General features: G+C 36.8%; 1 protein-coding gene across 36 annotated transcripts in view; it reads left to right on the top strand.

Annotated features, from left to right (window-relative positions):
• The window catches only part of LOC101837871 (muscular LMNA interacting protein), a 248,602-nt gene that overhangs the window by 137,715 nt on the left and 90,274 nt on the right, over nt 1–20,613 (top strand). For 28 of the 36 annotated variants that reach the window (XM_040740387.1, XM_040740375.1, XM_040740380.1 and 25 more), the window contains one exon: nt 3,987–4,058. The exons of the other annotated variants lie outside the window; for them this stretch is intronic. In XM_040740387.1, the coding sequence (XP_040596321.1) occupies nt 3,987–4,058 (72 nt within the window). The remainder of the gene's footprint in view (nt 1–3,986; nt 4,059–20,613) is intronic. 36 annotated transcript variants of the gene reach the window in all.

Raw genomic sequence — 20,613 nt, 5'->3', positions numbered from 1 at the left:
ATAAAGTAAAACATCTAATTAGGGTGGCTTGCTTATATTTTAGAGGTTTAGTCCATTGTCATCATGTTGGAAATCAAGGCATCATGCAGATAAGTATGATGCTGGAGAAGGAGCTGAGACACTTTACATCTTGACCCAAAGGCAACAGGAGGTGGTCTGTCTCACTGGGCACCACTGGAGCACATATAGAACCTCAAAACCCACCTCCACAGTGACACACTTCTTCCAACAAGACCATATCTACTCCAGCAAGGCCACACCTTCTAAAAATGGAACTCCCTTTGGGGGACATTTTATTTCAAACCACCACAAGCATTACTTTTCAGGCTGAAAAATCTGGGAAAGTCACATGCCTTAGAGGAGCACTGTGTGTCACTGCATAGCTACTCAATAGGTAATTGTTGAATGAATTCATTGGTTGAATTCTATATCCAGTAATTGTGACAGGATGTTCTAATACCTACCACACTGAGAGAATCTAGTAAGTAAGAGCTTTCCATCTTTGATGTTCGTATTGGATAATGATAAACATAACACATTTAACAAAAATGGCTCATGAAATATAAAAATTTTTATCTTCACAGTTTAAAATGAGAACATAATTCTTTAAGATGAAATTGGATAGAAATAATACGCAAGCCTAGAATAAAATCATTTAACTGCAGATTTTCCTGATGAGTCTTCAGGTGCAGGGTTCTATAAATTTATGTAAATATTCATAAAGAAATTACATTTCCTTCTAAATCCTTACCCAGACACATTATTGTCTAGATGTGACAGCATTTCAGAATCAAGGTAGATGCTAGGACTGTAAGTGACCTCAAGTATCCTCTGGGAATTGTTTCTCATGCATGGAGGAGATGAAAGTACAAATGCAGGAGATCTGTGAGGCTTACAGAAGTTTGAAAAGCTGCTGCTTCTTATAACAAAGAGGCATTTGGAGAAAAGAAAGAAGGTAAATAAGCAGAGTCTATTCTTTGATGAGAGAAGTGTTCAGATTCAGAGGTCTCTCCCTGTGTGTTGTGGAGTTTGTTTTTTATGTTTGCAGGAGAGGATGGATATATGCATGAGTAGACATGAGTTTGTGTGTGCATTTATTTGCATGTAAGTATGTGTAAGTGAGAGTTGTGATAGACAGGCTACGGTGGCTTCCTGACACCCTGGCCTTGGGTTGCTAATTTCACTATATCTAATATAATAAAAAGAAAGAAAAGGAAGAAAACAACAGAAAGGCAATAAGAGAGAGTGCTTTTAGCTTTCAGCTGTACACTGCTATTCTTCCTCTATGCCACTAAAACATTCATTCTCCCTAGGCCCTTCTTAGGAAAATGGATGCGCTAGATTCAGCCTCATCACACAAGTTTAGCCAAGTTTATTTTAATCACACCCATAAAACTCAAGTTTTGTTTTTAATGGAAAAACTTTTTCAGATACCTTGTTCTCATCACACTTCCCCTCTTGCAGCTCCTCTTAGATCCTCTCAAGCCCCTACCCACTCAGCTCTACACCCTTTCTCTCTTTCTTGAAAAGACAAATAGGCAAACAAAAAACTAGATAACCAACAAATGAACCAAACAAAGAATCCTGCCAGAAGCAAAACCTACAAAAACACAAAACTGGAAACCACAATATACAAGAAAATGGCTGATAAGACAAAAAATGCCTAAACAAAGAAATTTGAGATAAAATGTTGTCAAAAGTACCATTGAGTTTGTTTTGTGTTAGTCATCTACTGATGGTCATGGATCCTACTCTAAAGTTTGTTTAATATATCCACTCTTTGTAAGTAGGTCTCTATTGCAGATAGCTTCCTGGATAGGGTTTGGAGCATATGTTGATTTCCCCCTCTCAGCCTTGTAACCCTATCTATCTTGAACCCGTGAAGGCCCTGTACATGCTTCCACAGGTTCTTTGAATTCATATGTACAGCAGTTCTGGAGTATGCTGTTTGGAGTTATCATTCTCATTTAACTTTTAGAATCTTTCCACATTCTCTTCCATATAGTTTCTTGAGCCTTGAGAGGAGAGTTTAGATGAAGATATACCACTTAGGACTGAGCATCCTAAAATATCTTATTCTCTGCCTGTTGTCTAGTTGTAGGCCTCTATATTGGTTCCAATCTATTGCAAGAGGCAGCATCTCTGATAATAGCTGAGTGAACCACTAATGAGAATGTCACTAGGAGTCATTTTATTGCTACATTTCTTTAGCAGAAGAGTAGTATTTGTTTTTTCTCTAGGACCATGGCCAACACTGAGAAGTGTTAGGTGTGGGCTCCTTTTCTTGGAAATTGCCTTAAATTCAATCAAACAATGATTAGTTACTCCCACAATGTTTGTGCCACTATTGCAGGCAGGCCTCCATTGTAGTTCACAGGGTTTGTAGCTAGGTTCATGGTTACCTTTATCCCCTGGTAGTGGGCAGAATACTTTCCAGTGCCGTGAATGGTAGTCAGTAGGAGTGAAGACGCTAGGTAGACAACACATCAGACATTTTGTATTGAAGAAGCTATGTAAGTGTTGTCATCAGCAATAGGATGCCGTTTGAGGATAGCAAGAAATAGCTGTGACTTTAGCCTGTGCTGTTTGGGACTTCCCATAGGGTCCCTTTGGCCAGTGACTCAACCAGATGGAACTAATTTCTGGCACTGGAGGTAACTTTGTGGTAAAGATGTCTAGTTGGGGCAGTGTCTCTTCATTATTTTCTTACTACACTTAGATTTCTTTCTCATATAGGCATATTATGAAGCCTCTCTAATAAGAGGTTTACATATGGCCCCTCAAATGGCCCTTGGTGTTAATTGTCCCTCCAATATTTCCTCGCTTGTCATTTCTTCTGCCTCCTTTCCATTTAGTACCCCCACTCCAGTCTTTCACCTCTCTGTAATTATTTCTCCTTAGATTTTATTTTTGACAATCCCAGTTTTCACTGGTTAACATTTTCATTTGTTTTTTCAAGGAACGAAGGCAGCTTGGAGGGCTATGCCATTTCCCTCATGGCTGTGAGCCACTGGGGAAGTTGCCTCAGGCAGGGAATTGGTTATATAATAGGAGTCTTGAATTTAACTAATCATCTTAAGGACTAGAATAATACTAAACCAGGGCTTTTAATAATGAATATTTATCTTATCCCAATTTCCACAGCTTCATTATTTTTCAACTCTCCCAAATAACTCACATAGCTCTGTTTGACTTAAAACTCAGGATGTTTTTAATTTCCTTTGTTAAAGTCGCTGCAATAGAAAGCAGAAGTATTGACAGAGTGAAAAATGAGATTAGGACCAGGAGATTGGACCTCATTTCAACTATGGTGTTAACATTCTGATATTATTTAGTTATTGTCCAAATTGCTGGGTTAAAACTGCTGTTAGCCAGGTGTAGAAGTCTATCCAACAGTGCCACCACTTGAGAGGGGGAAGCAGGAAGATCATGAATTTCAGGCCAGCTTTGCTACATATGGAGGTCAAGCCTATTTTAGGCTATGTAGAGAGACCTTGTCTAAAAAATTTCAGCCTAAACCAACCTGATAACGAAATTTTGTGTAGTATAATCTTTGTTTTTATGAACAATGCAAACATGTATCAAGAGCTAATTAAATTTGTTGGCATATTTACCAATTATGGCTATATAAGAAGAAAAATATTTGCCTGATAATCTAGCAGAACTCCTAAGTCACTTATAAAATTGTACTCTGATATAATGCAGTTACTGAAAAATTTTCATAAAAATTTGTAGGAGTGGATATTGTAAGTTATGAAACTGAGTAATATGTTCAGGATTTGTAGGCTAACATGTTATTATGTGTTTCTTAACAATCTAACAAAATATTAATGTGATGGACTAATTTCTTTTCAAAAACAAGTTGTGGAGAATAACCACTTTCTTCATCTGATAATGTGTCACTTAACTTGATAGAACTGCCTACAGTTATGTCATATTCTTCTCCCTTTTCATCTCCACTCTTGCTTTCTGGTTACCCATTCTAGCAATACAAGACCAAGTCAAGCTACAAGGCTTTTGCAGCAATCCCTACAAACACATTGCTCTTGGAACAGAAGGTCAGTGTTGGCTTTTAAGCAGAGTGAGTTTTATATTTGTAGTATCAGTTTTGCTATGTGTATAAAATTTCTGATGGAAAAATATATGCTTTCCAGTTTTCTTTTACTAAAACTCAAACTGCTCTTGTTTAGGATACTGTGACAAAAGCATCTTGGTTAACATAATGGCAGACATCCTTTTCGTCATTAGGGTTTGAATATGATCTCAGAGATGTCTTGTCCACTCTCAAGAAGACTTGGAGGTTTGATTCAGGCTTAACTAGATCCCCCTTCTTTGGAAATTTAGAATTTGGTATATTTAAGCATTTCTTTTTCTGTTTTCATAAATCAAAGTCAAGATGCCAGGAGGTTATGTTTACAACTGGCTATCCTAGTCATTGACTGGTCAAGATTTGATTAATATCATCTTCTATTGCCATTTATCTGCCTGCCCAGATATAATATCGAGTGTCTACTGTAACAATGTAGACTCTCCCACCAGCTAAAACTCTTCCTCCATTCCTGTCAACCACTGGTCCTACCCTTTACCCCCTTATGAGTAGCAAGGAGATTGGAGATCACTCCTAATGACTAAAAAGAACAGATTTCATATGGATCTAGGGAGTTTTTCTTTGCTTTTAAACATCACCAATTATAAAATGATGGGATTATATATACTTTAATAGGCTAATCACATATGTGCAACTGAAATCACATAAGGAATTCATACCAGAATCAAAGTAAAATTATTTACCAAATGTGGGAAATTTTAGATGTCATATATTATTTTATGACGATTTATTTAGGATATTTAGTAGTTTTTACATTAAGCCCACTTTTTTAAAACATGGTTAATGATAGTGTTTCAAATACTGTTGCTATCATTTGTCAAGCATTAATTGTTTGTCAGCCAGGTGGTATTTGATATGCATGCTTATGAATCTGCGTTCTTATTCTCTTAGCTTGATCCAGAAAAATCAAACCTTTGTATGATATCTAAAAAGTAGGAAACCTGTGGGGAATGTTTAGCAGCCTGAGGTCAACAATAAGTGGGTAGCATTTCTTATAGCTCGTGTCTCTGTTAATAACTCTAAACCATGCCCATGTCTGTATATGTTCTGTACATACAAATGCATTGATCTGTATGATCACCTGCTGGAGAAACATCTGAGAGCTGGGCTCTAGCTCCTTCCCTATTGTCTACCTTTTATAGCTTAACAAAAGTTAAAATAAGATTAAAGCATTGGACGTACATTGGAAGCAATTCTTCCTCATTTGCCCCCTTTCTCCACATGTAGGGTCATCACGGTAAGTCATGGGGCCAGTGTTTAGGGACATAGAACCTCTGCTAGTTTCAGATGGTCATCTCTGAAATAGAGTCACGAGCACCTGCCTTCAGAGGTATGGGAGATGTTCTTCCTGGCATTGAGACAAAGAGGACGTGTCATTTGCTCTCCACTCTAACTGGGACACACTCCCCTGGGGAGTGAGGGCCTGCATGCTACTATGTCAATTTTCTGTGTAGAAAACTGATAGTTAATTCTTCTCGGAACTCTCTGAGGTGTGGCTCCAAGTCATATTTCTTTCAGAACCTCTGACTTTCTAAGTTTTTTACTAATGAACTATTTCATAGAGGCTATAATTTGTTGGGCATTAAAGATGAAAATTCATTAGTTTTTATCACAAACTTATTTCACGATGGTGTGTGGGGATATTGACATATATTCATATGAGACATATCTTGTGTTTTTATTTTACTTATTTGTAAATATTTTTATTTAATTTTTCATTTTACACATTCCTCCTCCCCTTCTCCCATGCACCCTACCTCCCCCTACCTCATCTCCATCCCATCCTACATACACTTTTGAGAGAGGGTAAGGCATACCTTGGGGAGCCAAAAACGGGCATATCAAGTTGAAGCAGGACCAAGTCCATTCCCACTGTATTAAGGCTGAGAAATTTATCTCACCATAGGGAATGGGTTCCAAAGAGCCAGTTTATTCACCTGAGTTAAGACCTGGTCCCACTGACAGGGACCTCCCTCAACAGATTAAGTCACATGGCTGTCACAAATTCAGAGGGCTTAATTTGGTCCCGTGTGGTTTCCCCAGCTGTCAATCCAGTCATCTGTGGATTTCCCAATCATGATCTTGATGCCCCACCTTGCTCATATGACCCCTCCTCACTCTCTTCAACTGAACTCTAGGAGCTCATCCCAGTGCTTGGCTCTGGGTCACTGAATCTGCTCCCATCAGTTACTGGATGTAGGTTCTTTGATAACAATTATGGTAGTCACTAATCTGATTATAGGGAAAGCCAGTTCCAGTACCCTATCCACTATTGTGTGAGTCTTAGCTGGGATCATCCTGTGGATTCCTGGAAATTTCCCTGACACCAGATTTCTCTCTAAACCCACAATGACTCCCTTTATCAAGACATCTCTTTTAAATATAAAATTATACAAGAAAATTACTATTTTGTTTTGTTAAAATAGGATGTAATGTTATGATAGATACATGATCTAAAATACTGCTTCTCTAAGGAAGAGTAGATTATTGTATAAACACTAACATACTCATTGGGTCAAGGTGAATTGTCCTAGACCATAGATATTTGTGCTACTCAAATGTATTAGATGAGAATGACTTCCCATTTTCAGATCGTATATAATTCTACATTTAAAAAATGTGACACCAGTGACCTCTAGGATTTATTTGTACAATATCACCAGTTTTCCTCCCTTTAGTCAAAGGGGTCTCCTAAGAACAACAGCAAAACATCCAGAGTACACTCTTTATAGCACTCACTGGTCCCATCCTGATTTTCATCTGCAAGGGATTTGATGGCTTTGAGATAAAAAAAATGTGCAAAGAATGGGAGGGATAAGCAGCTTTCTCTGAGTCTTTCACCGATGTTACCACTTTCAGAGATGGAGCCAACCAAGTCATATACAAGCACCCAATGACTGCATCATTTGAACCAGAGAAAAATGGAGCAGGGAAATCAGAATTTTATATATTTTTAATTGATTTTTCTTATTGCAGGTCTTAAATAAGACAACTACTTTTAAATAATGTAAAGATATTCATTTCCCCTTTCCTCCTTTCCCATTATTTTCTATTTTTTCTCTTCCTTCTTCTCCTTTGTTACTTTTTTTCCTGTTCAATGGAGATTTAACCCAGGGCCTCATGCCCGTTAGACAAACAGTCTACCATTAAGCAATGTCCTCAGTACAACAAAGTTCTTATGTAAAGTCATGCTCATTCCAACTACATTTAGGATGATATCGTATTGCCTTTTTTGGTGTTGTAGCTTTTAAGAAATAAATCTGATAATTCCGTTTTTGAATTCAACTATTTATGTAGTATAACTGATTATGTCATCTAAGTCAAAGAGTTTACTTCTGAACTGAGTGAAAATTAAGAACATAATGTTTAGGGGCTCATTTATTTGGTTGGGGTGAGGTTTGTAAGCTGCTTTCCCTCCTCTATGTTAGAACACTGACTGCTTTGAGCATGTGCATATCTTGTGCATGAAATCACAGAGCTGTGAGTTCACAAGCTCAACAGTCCTGTCTTGTCCAGAAGACACTGTTTGCTATGGTTCTTCCTGACCTCTGGCCTTACAATATTTCCACTCTCTCCTTCCCTGATCCTCGGGAAGAGTGTGATGTTATAGTTGTCCTGTTTTGGCTAAGCATTCTGCAGACATTTATTTTCTTTGACCAGTTATAATTTATTTTGTAAACTTCTGTTTGCTTCTATAATGAGGTCTGAGAATGGCACTAATCTGTGGCTATGGAGATACATATGTAGAGGACAAGTTGGCATTATGTACATTTAGTAGAATAACAGTAGTAGGTTTACCCACAGGGCTATGATCTCCCAAACCATGAATTCTTGGTCAAATTTATAGTACCATGCATCTATCTCCTTCCATGGAGTGGGCCTTAAATCCAATTAGAAAGTCATTGACTACCCTCCTAACAGTCATGTCACTACTTCTCCCTTTGGGATCTCTTGCCATACTGGTAGTTACAGAGTGCATAGCTGGATCAGACTGTTGATGATTTGCCCCTCTAGTAGCCTATACAGTGCTGTCCAGTATTTTGAAAGCTATCCAGCAGGGAGGAAACTTCCTTTTTAGTATCAACTTGATTTATTTATGTCCTGTGACCAAAATGGATAGTATCTTTAGCAATAGTGTCCTTTTTCCTGTTTTTAAATTAAATTTATTTTTTAAAATTCCATTTTGCATCCTAACCACAGTTTTCCCTCCCACTCCTCCTCCTGCTGGCCTTTGCCTTCCCCCTCATCCCCCCATCCACTCCTACATGGGACAGACTGGATAGGGGATGAGCAACAGGGTCTTACCTTCAAGTTCTGGAAGGTGACCAAGAGCAATTGTAATAGCCTGCATTGTTTTCGTGGTCTCTGGCACTCCTCTCACTAACAACTCAAGGGAAGGTATCCTACACCTAGCACCTTTTTATTTGGCAATCTGTAACTTCTGGGATCAACATTATTCTCTGTACAGGACAATTTCAATTAAAAATACATATGAAACTTACAGAATGGAATATTTTAATCATGGAAGTTGTCTCATTTTCTTTACTGTCACATAGAATACAACTGCAAGGCCGATTTGGGAGTCATTACAACATTTGTTTTGAAGCTACGCTGTGGGTTGCCTTGACAATAGAACTCATATATATAACTCAAGTCTTACATGCTTCAGCAGTTAACCCTCTCTCAAGATAAATTATATGCACAATAGATTTTTATGCCTGGCATATTGTATAATTAGAAAATAGATTTTTTGGAAAATAAAGTTATTTTTAAAAACAAGATTTTCAGCAAATTAGAACTCAGCCATCTTTTGAAATGAGATCTTAAACTATCAGTAAATTATGGGATTAGTTTCAGTTCTATTAGTTCTGAATGAAACCGATTTTTCTTCATTTTTGAAAGAATAAATTTTGTTGGCAAGCAAAGTAAGGCTTCTTAACTTGTCTATGTCAAAACTTAAACTTATACCTTACTCCATTACTAGCATTTTCCCCTGTAAGTATTTATACAAGAAACATTTTTAGCTCAATCATTTACCGTGGTTTAATGGGAAGAGATAAATGTGAGATATCATATTTTAATGACATAACCAGCATATTTGGTTTAAGCATTTGTCAATAATCATTTTCTCCCAGACACATGAGCATGGGATACCAAGGTATATGCCACCCTCTATAGATTTGGTTAAGAATGAGGTCCCTAGACAAGTGACTTCATTATAGACATTAACATTAGTCACAATATGTGCTGTTGTCTATTTCAGAAAGTGTTTAAGATATTTCCAATTTTTTTATCTCTCAAGTCTTGTAGCAATAAGGACAACTTTACAGTAAAATTGTTGCATTATTCCAATTAATAAATCATAACTTTTACTATGAAATTGCTTTAAGGGAATAAGAAAGGAAGACATATATATGTGAAATAAATTTATAAGTGGTTTGTTGAGTTATAAAAAATGATATTTTTCTACAGAAGGTACTTTTATTCCTTGAAGATAGCTCATACTGTATGTCCCTGACCTTCTAAACATCCATAAAGATAAGATCTTTATCTGGTGTTAGATGCCATTTTCCCAATAAATGCCATTACTACTTTCCATTTTAAACATACATTTAATTTATAAAAATTCTTGTCTTTGCTAGATTCCAGAGCAGTCCAATTTTATATAAATGAAGTAAAAGTATAGAAATGGTTGTTCAAATATAAAATTAAAAGATTTTCTTTAACCATAGTAGAGGAGTACAAGATAGCTCTTCTGAAGATCACTATGAAAATACAGAATGAAAATAGAAAGGCAGAAATTTGGTTTATTCCATTGCCAAATCAATTTACCTTACCTGTCAATTTATATTTTCAAGTATGGGATGCTAACTGCAACTTGATCAAATATAATTTTTTAGTGAATGTTTTTAAGAGTTCTGTGGTTCAAAAAATAATCTTGTTATTGATTTCAGACACGACATTTACTACAGAGACATCATCTGATTTCCTGTTGTTGTTGTTTTTTTGTCTTTAAATCAATGAAAAGATTTCTAGGATTCAAATTTGTACTCACTGGTTATACCCAAGTGGTTGTAAGCCATGCACATATTTCCTTTAGAGCTCTTATGAATCCTAGTTATCTATCTGTTGATTTTATTCTTTAAAGAAAATATATTGCAATTACATCACATACACCCTTGTCTTTCCTCCCTCTAATCTTGCCCACGTGCTCCCCTTCTCATCCAAATTCATGGTCTCTTTCTAAAATACAGTACACACACATACACACACATACACACACACACACACACACACACACACACACTCATATACCCGCTTAGTTCAAGCAATATTACTTTTATGTACATGTTTTTAGGAATCATCATTTTGTGTTACCTGTAGTTCTTTGCCTAAGGTCAAGGCCTCATGAGCTTTCATGTTTGCATGCCTATTGGTATCATCCTTTTTCGGATCCTGTTTAAGCAGCCATGTTGGTCAAATGTCACAGGTGTAGCTTCTCTGACATTTGTAGACGGCACAGTCTCACAGAAAACTCTGGCTCTTACAACAATCTGCTCCTTTCTTTTGCAAAGATGCCCTGGTCTTAGGTGCAGGAGTTGTGTTATAGATGCATTAGTCAGGACTGTTTTCCACGACTCTGGGCTTTGAGTTTGTGGTTTTCTGTAATGTTGTGTCTGTTGCAAAGGGAATTGTCCTTGATGAGGGGCAAGAACTATGCTTGCCTGTGGATTTAAGGATATTTATAATGTAGATAGGGATTATTTTGGTTTAGTAAAATGGTTCTCCCCCAAGATCCATGAGTTTTCTAGCCAAGGGTAGTTGGCTAGATTTCTAGTATTAGGTATTATCCTCTTAGGTGTTAAGTCAAATTAGAGAACTGTTTGTTACTACCAAAATATCCATGCCACTACTGTACCCTTAAGGTTATCATGCCATACTCGACATTGTTGTGGTTCATAGGTGCCACCATTGGGTAGGACTGTTGATTTTTCCCTTCTTTGGAAACTTGCAAGGGGCCTTCTGATATGAAGAAGCTAATCCTCAGGAAGGAGACTTTCAGATTAGATCCAGCTCATGTCCTCTGATTCCTGTGTTCAAAGTTCATGATATGGTAGGCAGTAGAGACTTACCTTCAATCTATGGGAACAAATAAAGGGAATAGCAATGACCTATAACGTTTCAGGATCCCCTTAGACAACCCTGACCAAAACTTGAAATGGGGATTCTTATGTCTGGTGGTGGGTTTTTTGTTAGATAGTCTGTGGCTGTTGAGGGACCATTGTCAACCCAGATGGGAAAATTTCATTTAAACTATATGTATATTTATACACCAACTTATGTGAATTATCAATATTTGAGCTAGGTAGTTAATAGTATGATTCCTTATAATTTTTAGATGTTCTTATTGCTATTTTATCCTCTTCCTTCCTTCTTTATTTCTCCCTTATTTTTAATAAGAGTCACTCTGCTTTTCCTATTTCTCCCTTTAGATCACTTCTACCCAGTTAGTCTCCTCTTTGTTGTATAGCATTAATTCTAATTGGTCTTAATAATAAAAACCCAGAGCCAGATATAGGGGCAAATGTTGAAAGATCAGGGAAGCAGAGCAGCTAGCCACTAGAACTTTTACCTCTAGAAAATCCTTAGACCAAAAAGAGGGCTGAACTCCTGTCTCCTCCTACCTTACACTCCTCTCTTCACTCAGCCATATCATTTCCTGTCTGTCTGTACAGACCTCCAGACCTTTATGGCTAACTAGTGACTAGTTCTGCCCTATTATCTTCATGCAAGCTTTGTTAGAGTACAAACAAGGTATCACCATACTTTTGCTTTTCCCTTTCACCCATGAAATGGTCTCTTGTTACTTTCCTGGTTTTTGCAGTTACTCCAGATTATATTCTCACATCTGAAGATGTGGAAATAGGAACCCCAGATGATAGAAAGCAAGTGACACCTGTCATTCTGGGCTTGGGTTGTCTCACTCACTATGATCCTTTCCTGTTCTATTCATTTACCTGAAAATTCCTTGATTTTTGTTTTACAGCCTAATCATGTTCCATTGTGTAAATGTACTACATTTTCATTATCCATTTGTCAGTTGAATGACATTTAGGTTATTTCCATTTCTTAGTTATTGTGAATAGAGTAATGATGAACATTGATGACCAAGTATCTATGAAGTAGGATGTTGAGTCCTTTGGGCATATGCCAATGAGTGCTATAGTTTGCTAATATGGTAGATTCATTTTTAAGTTTTAAGGATTCCTCACATTGGTTCCCAGAATGGCAGGGTCAGTTGCATTCCAAAAGGGAATGGGGATACTCTTTTCCATATATCTTCTTCAGCATCTGAAGTTGGTTCTTTTGTTTATGTTTCTGTAGGATAAGACAAGATCTCAAAATTGTTTTGATGTGGAATTCCCTAATTTCTAGGGATGATGAACATATTTTGAGATATATTTTAGTCACTTTTATTTTTCTTTGTTTTCTTGAGTTATTTTCATATTCTGTTTATTAATCATCTGTCAGGTGTAAAACTGACAAAGATTTTCTCTCAGTCTATGGACTTCCTCTTCACTTGGTTAATTGATTGAATTTTTTTTCTCTTCACTACTTGTTGAAGATTTTTTTCCAAGTACATTGTTTTAGCATCTTTGGTAAATAATAAATGGCTGTGTTCGAGCATTCAATTTTGTTCTGTTGGTCTATATGTGCCAATACCATAATTTTTATCTCTAACATCTTTATCTTGATATCTGGAATGGAACAATTCCTCCAGCATTGTTCTTTTTGCTCAAGATTTCTTTGCCTATCTGAGGTCATTTATGGGACCATTTGAGTTTTAGAATTTTTTTTCTATTTCTGTGATTGAATTGGGGATTTTGGTTGGGATTTACTGAATCTGTAAACGGTTTTTGGTAGAACGGTTATTTTCACAACGTTAATTCTGCCAATCCATGAACATGGAACATTAATGAGAAAATATTTAGATACACAAAATAGGGATGTCCTATGATATTTTATTGAGAGAGAAATCACTTACATGAGAAGCCAAGAAAGTCGAGAACCAAAGGTCCACACACTGCTCCCCAGGCCACAACCGGAACTCACAGAGAAAGAGTCTCTTCCCCCTAGCTCTTCTTAGTACATTCTACGTACCTATGAACACACCCAAATGGGTGTGGTCAGCACTACAGGTGGGGGGTACGTAGACCTGTCCCTACAGAACATCTTTCCATTTTCTGGTGTCTTTTCCTGTTCTTTCTTTAGAGGTTTAAAGTTACATTGTAGGGGTCTTTCACCTCCTTGGTTAGGTTTATTACTAGATATTTTATTGTCTTTGGGCTATTGAAATAAGAGTGTGTCTATGCTCCTCCTCTCTGTGTTTGTTGGTGTTGGATAGAAAAGTTATTAGTTTGTGCAAGTTGATTCTACATCTTGCCACATTGCTGAATTTGTTTATCAGTACTAGAAGTTTCTGGTACAAGTTTTGGTACCTCTTATGTACAATATTGTGTCATCTGGAAATAAGCATAGTTTGACTTTTTCTTCCCTATTAGTATACCTTCAATTTCCTTCTTTTGCCTTATTATTCCAGCTAGTCATTTGAACACAACATTGAAAAGGAGTGGAAATAGTGGACAGCCCCATCTTCTTCCTAATTTCAGTAAAATTGCTTCAAATTTTTCTTCATTTTGGATTATAATGATTGTGTGTTTCTCGTATATAGGTTATATTATGTTGAGGTATATTCTCACTCATCCTAGTCTCTAGGACTTTTGTTATGAAACCGTATCAGATTTTGTTAAAGCTTTTACTGAGAGGATCATGTGATTTTTCTCTTTATGTCTCTGTACTACAAAGTTTATTGTATTTATTGACTTGCATATGTTGACCCATCATTGCATCTTAGGTATAAAGCCAACACGGTCATGGTGGACAATCCTTTTCATATGTGCCTGTATTTAACTTTTTAGTATCATCTGAGTAATTTTATATCTATGTTCATCAGGAATATTGGCCTGTAGTTTTCTTTATGTTGTGTCTTTTCCTGTTTTGGGTGTTAGAATAATACTGGATACAAAGAAAGAATTTGAGAGTACTCTTTCTGTTTTATTTATTTTTTAAAATAGGGTAAAAAGGATCAGCTACGGACCTTTTTGGAAAGTCTGGGAAATTTTCATATGAATTCATTGTTTTAGTTTTAATAAAGTATTTTAGAAGACTTTTATTTATTAGATTTTAATTTTCTTGGTTTTATGGGTCAGTTAAGATTTGTTGACTTCATCTCACCTAGGAGGAGTAGATGCCAGGAAATAATCAAATTGAGGGCAGAAATCAATACAATAGAAACAAAAAAAACAATAGAAAGAATCAATGAAATAAAGAGTTGGTTCTTTAAGAAAAGCAACAAGATAGATAAACCCTTATCCAAACTAACCAAATGACAGAGGAAGAGTATTAAAATTAACAAAATCAGAAACAAAAAGGGGGGCATAACAATAGACATTGAGGAAATCCAGAGAATCATCAGATCATACTTCAAAAACCTGTACTCCACAAAACTGGAAAATTAAAAGAAATGGACAGTTTTCTGGGTAGATAGAACATACTAAAATTAAATCAAGACCAGGTAAACAATGTAAATACACCTATAACCCCTAGGGAAATGGAAGCAGTCATTAAAAAACCAAAAAAGGACCAGATGACTTCAGTGCAAAATTCTACCAGAATTTCAAAGAAGAACTAACTCCAATACTCTTGAATTGTTCCACACAATATAAACAGAAGGAACATTGCCAAACTCCTTTCATGAGGCTATAGTAACCCAAACCACACAAAGATGCAACAAAGAAAGAGAACTATAGATCAATCTCCCTCATGAACAATGATGTAAAACTACTCAATAAAATACTGACAAACTGAATATAAGAACACATCAAAAAAGTCATCTGTCATGACCAAGTAGACTTCATTCCAAATATTCAGGCTTGGTTCAATGTGTGGAAATCTGTCAATGTAATCCACCACATAAACAAACTGAAAGAAAGAAAACCCATGTGATCATCTCATTAGATGCTGAAAAAGCCTTTGACAAAATCCAATATCCCTTCATGACAAAGGTTTTGGAGAGATCATGGATACAAGGAACACATCTCAACATAATAAAAGCAATATAGAGCAAACAATAGCAAACACAAAATTAAACGGGGGGGGGACCTCAAAGTGATTTCACTAAAATCTGCTACAAGACAATGCTGCCCTCTCTCTCCATATCTACCCAGTATAGTACTTAAAGTTCCAGCTAGAGCAATAAGACAACAAAAGGAGATCAAAGGTATACAAATTGGAAAGGAAGAAGTCAAACTATCACTATGATGTATGATAGTGTACATAAGTTACTCCAAACACTCTACCTAAGAGCTACTACAGCTGATAAACACCTTCAGTAACATGGTGGGTACAAAATTAATTAAAACAATCAATAGCCTCCTTATATACAGATTATATGGGCTGAGAAAGAAATCAGAGAAACATCACCATTTACAATATCCACAAATATAAAATATCATGGGGTAACTCTAATCAAACAAGTGAAAGACCTGTATGAGAAGAACTTTAAGTCCCTAAAAATGAAGAAGATATAAGAAAATAGAAAGATATTCCATGCTCTTGGATATGCAGGATCAACATAATAAAAATGGCAATCATCACAAAAGCAGTCTACAGATTCAAAGCAATTCCCATTAAAAAATCCCGACACAATTCTTCCCAGAAGTTGAAAGAATAATACTCAATTCTATATAGAAAAACAGCAAATAAACAACCCAGAATAGACAAAAAACCTGTACAATAAGGGAACTTACAAAGGCATCATCATCTCTGACTGCAAGCTCTGTAGTAATAAAAACAGTTATGATATTGTTATAAAAACAGACAGGTAGATCAATGGAATTGAGTCAAAGACCCTGACATTAATCCACACATATATGAACACCTGATTTTTGACAAAGAAGCCAAAATGATACAGTGGAAGAAAAAGGAAAATATCTTTAACAAATGGTGCTGGTGTAACTGGATGAAAATATGTAGAAGACTGCAAATAGATCCATATCTATTGCCATCTACAAAACTGAAATCCAAGTGGATCAAGGACCTCAACATAAATCAAGCTACATTGAACCTGACACAGATAAAGTGGGGAGTAGACTTGAGTGCATTGGCACAGGAGACTACTTCCTAAATATAACACCAGTAGTATAGACACTGAGAACAACAATAAATAAATGGGACCTCATGAAACTGAAAAGTTCTGTAAGGCAAAGGAAACTGCCATTAAGACAAAACAACAGCTTACAGAATGGGAAAAGCTCTTCACCAACCTCACATCTGATGGAGTGCTAATCTCCAAAATTTAAAAATAACTCAGAAAACTAGACATCAAAGTACAAATTAACCTAGTTGAAAATTTGGGTATAGAGATAAACAGAGAATTCTCAACAGAGGAATATCAAATGGTCAAAAGACATTTAAGGAAGGGCTCACTATCTTTAATCATCAGGAGCATGCAAATTAAAACGACTGTGAGATACCATCTTAAACCTGCCAGAATGACTAAGGTAAAAAATACTGGGGATATTTATGCTGGATAAGATGTGGAGTAAGGGGAACACTCTTCCCCTGCTGGTGGGAGTGCAAACTTGTACAGCCATTTTGGAAACCAATATGACCGTTTCTAAGAAAATTGGGAATCAATCTTCCTTAAGTCGCAGCAATACCATCTTGGGCATATACCCAAAGGATGTTCAATCATACCATAAGGAAATTTGCTCAACAATATTCATAGTAGCATTAATTGTAATAGCCAAACCTGGAAACAACCTAGATGCCCCTCAACTGAAGAATGGATAAGGAAAATGTGGTATATTTACACAATAGAGCACTACTCAGCTATAAAAAAGGATGACCTCATGAAATTTGTAGGCAAATGAATGAAAGTAGAAAAAAAACTATCCTGAGTGAGGTAACCCAGATTCAGAAAGACAGACAAGGTATGTATTCCCTCATAAGTGGATATTAGATGTAAAGAAAAGGATAACAAGACTACAATCCACAGCTCCAGAGAAGCTAGGTAACAAGGAGAGTCCTAAGAGGAACACAAGGATTGCCCTGGGAAAGGAAATTAGATCAGATTTACTCGGTAAACTGAGGGCCGAGGGGTGGTAAGGGGGAGGACTGGGGGATGAGAACATGAGGGAACTGGTCAGTTGATGTGGGTAGAGACTCAGTGGAAGAGCAGTATCTTTATAGAGAGAGCCACTAAGGAGTTAGGGAGAAACCTTTTGCTAGGTTAGTTCCCAATAAACAACAAAGATGACCCCTGTAAGCAGATTGGTGAAGACCCCAACTATCATCCTATAGCCTTTATCCAGTAATTGATGGAACCAGACACAGAGCTCTACCACCAAGCACCAGTCCAAGAGCCAGGCATCCAGTCAAAGAGAGGGAGTAGGGAATATATGAGCAAGGGAGGTCAAAGTCATGATGGAGAAATCTACAGCGAAGCTAAACCAAGTTTGTTGAAACTCACAAACTCTAGACTGACAGATGTGTAGACTCCAGGGGACTGAACTAGGCTCTCCACATGTGGGAGACAGTTGTGAAGCTTGGACTATTTAAGGGGCCCCTGACAGGACCATGATACAACCTTGGTACATGATCTGGGATGTCATGCTTAGCCTTAATGCATGGGGGAGTGGCTTGTCTCTGCCCCAACCTATTGTGACAGACTTTGTTGATTCCTTGTGGGAGCCCTTACCCATGAGAAGGAGTGGACTGGAGTGGGCCGGGGGGGTGACGTGGAGTGGGAGGGAGAACTGTAGTTGGAATGTAAACTGAAATTTAAAAGAATAAATAAATAAAAGAATAAATAAGAAAGATTTGTTGACTTCTTGGTTTAATATTTGTAGTTTGGCTTAATCTAGTAATTCTTCAATTTATTTTATGTTTTCCATCTCAATGAAATATAAGCATTAAAAGTACTCCCTCATGATATTTTGAATTATCTTTGGAGTATGCCAAAATGTTTCCCTATGCATTTTTGATTCTGTTTTATTTGGTTTCTCTCTTTACTTTGGTTAGTTGTGCCAAGAGTTTGTCAATTATATCTTCTCAAAGAACCAGTTCGTGCACTTATTAGTTCTTTGCATTGTTTTCTTTACCTATATTGATTTTTGCTCTGATTTTTATTATTTATTTCTATCAACTGAGTTTGGATTTGATATGCCCATGTTCTTTCAAAAATTTGAGTTGTATCATTAAGTTATTTATTTCAAGTCTTTCTGACTTTTTAATGTAGGTACTTAGAGATATAAATTCCCCCTCACAGGACAACTTTAACTGTCTCAGTGGTTTCTGTGTTATGGTTTCATTTTCACTTATTTCTACTTTTTGGGCGTGGTCACAGATACGGATGTGACCAGTTAAAAGGAAAATGATTGGGACTCAGAAGCCCCTTCTGGTCACGGAAAGCACCAGGGTGGCAGGGTCTGCATCCTTGGAGCTGGAGCCCATGATTGTCACTTTTTTTCTCTGAAAGTTGTTTTTCTCCAAATAAACTCCACTTCATTTGTACAGAGTCTAGTGAATCCTGATTTCCAAGCCCATAATAGTGTCTGGATCTTTCCTACTGTTTGAATTTTTGTGATGAGGTCTGGACAGATAGGCTTCCTTTGTTAGTCTGTGTCTGATGTGCACAGCAGTTTGGTCAACGAGAAGATGTACAGGTCAGGTTGTATATGGATATGGATTTGGCTTAGGTGGAATGAAGTCAGGTGTACAAGAGAGACTGGGTTGATGTGTAGTATATGTATCGGCTCAAAGTCTGGAGTTTGGGAGTAGAACTGGGATTGGTGAGGTTGTGTGGAAGGAAGGATTAGACAGGCTCACCTGGCTTAATGCCAGAGAAGGGCATGTAGGATGTGGCTGGGCGGAAGGGTGGATGTAGTGTGGGAGGGTCCTTTCAGTAGAAGGCAGGTTGGGAAGTCCTGGAAGAAGCTTAGAGATTGGTTGTTGTATAGGTAATATTGATTGGACTAGGCTGAATCCTTCCACAAGGAAGCCCATATGGAATGAGTTTGAAACTGGTAGCAAGTTTGTAAAACCTAAAATAGCAAACAAAATAACAAAAGAGAAAGCATTAACTACCTTCTGTGTGGGAGGAGCAGGCATCAAATCCTCTAAATCTCCTGACCTAAAAACAGGAAGTAAGAGAGAGCTCCTCAGATCTCATAGTTCATAAACATGTCATATGAAAAGAATATACTTTAAATGGTCTCAGAGCTTCTAAGAAACTGGAGTTGTATATTACTACATACTTTTTTTGTTTTTTGCTAATGGAGGTTTAAATATATTTAAGTAAAAATGTATCATAAAATAAAAGCTACATTTTATGGGTATTAGGAGTGAGTCAAGATGATATATTTGACAAACTACTCATCATAGTCAATTAAGAAATAAATTTTAGTAAAGTTTAAGGACATTTGCCACAAATGTCCTTCTATTTAACATAGAGTGGCCAATGAAACCATTCCAAAGTCACAGCCTTTCTTCCCAATGCTCATTATCTTTTGTAGCTTTAGGATATCATTTTGACATTCATTGGGTATAGTTCAATATTTCAAGTAGCATAAGAATTATGTTCGCCTGTGCTAATTTTCCACAGACCAAACTATTGACTTGATTTGGTTTGGGCTAAAAAAAAAAAGTCATCTCATGAATATTGATCACATGCTATGATCTTGATGGCAAAGGAGTTGAATAGTAATATACAACACACTTATTTGTTTGTTAAACTCTCAGTTTAAATCACTTCTCCATAGTATTTTACTGATAACTACAATAATATTATTTATGTGATACATTTATCTATTTAATTCTGCTTCTTCCTCAGTTTACCCCTCAATCTATTCTAAATATCTTTACTGATCCCTTGACCCCAATGGAAAAAAAGACCCAATTGAAAAAAACACTCATGATACAATAGCCATTTTTAGTTCTATTGTGTGTGTGTGTGTCTGTGTGTGTGTGTGTGTGTGTTTGTGTGCGTGTGCACATGTGCACATCAGGAGGCCCAAGGTTGATGTTGGTAATTGCTTGCTATTGCCTTTCCACCTTAATTCACTGAGGCTAAGTTTCTCAGTCAAATTCAGAGGTCTCTAGTATTGCTAATCTTGCTAGAGAGTTTGTTTTGTGAGTTCCCTGTCTCCATCTACTAAAGCTGAAAATACAGGAGGACCACTAAGCTTCATTTATGTGGGTTCCTAGGGATCTGAATCTGGTTCTCATACGTGAGTGGCAAGCACTTAACTGCTGAGCCATCATCTCATGATTCAATAGTCTTATTTTTATTGTGGCAATTTTATTGAAACCAATCAGACTTTTTATACCTTTAACAGAAACAGAATATAAGGGAAATTGTTGGGTTCAATTCAGTTGTAGTT

Source organism: Mesocricetus auratus, unplaced genomic scaffold (genome assembly GCF_017639785.1).
Source record: "Mesocricetus auratus isolate SY011 unplaced genomic scaffold, BCM_Maur_2.0 Super-Scaffold_100691, whole genome shotgun sequence".
NCBI classification, from domain to species: Eukaryota; Metazoa; Chordata; class Mammalia; order Rodentia; family Cricetidae; genus Mesocricetus; species Mesocricetus auratus.
The sequence above is the reverse complement of the archived record's forward strand: the minus strand, read 5'-3'. Positions and strand labels throughout refer to the sequence as shown.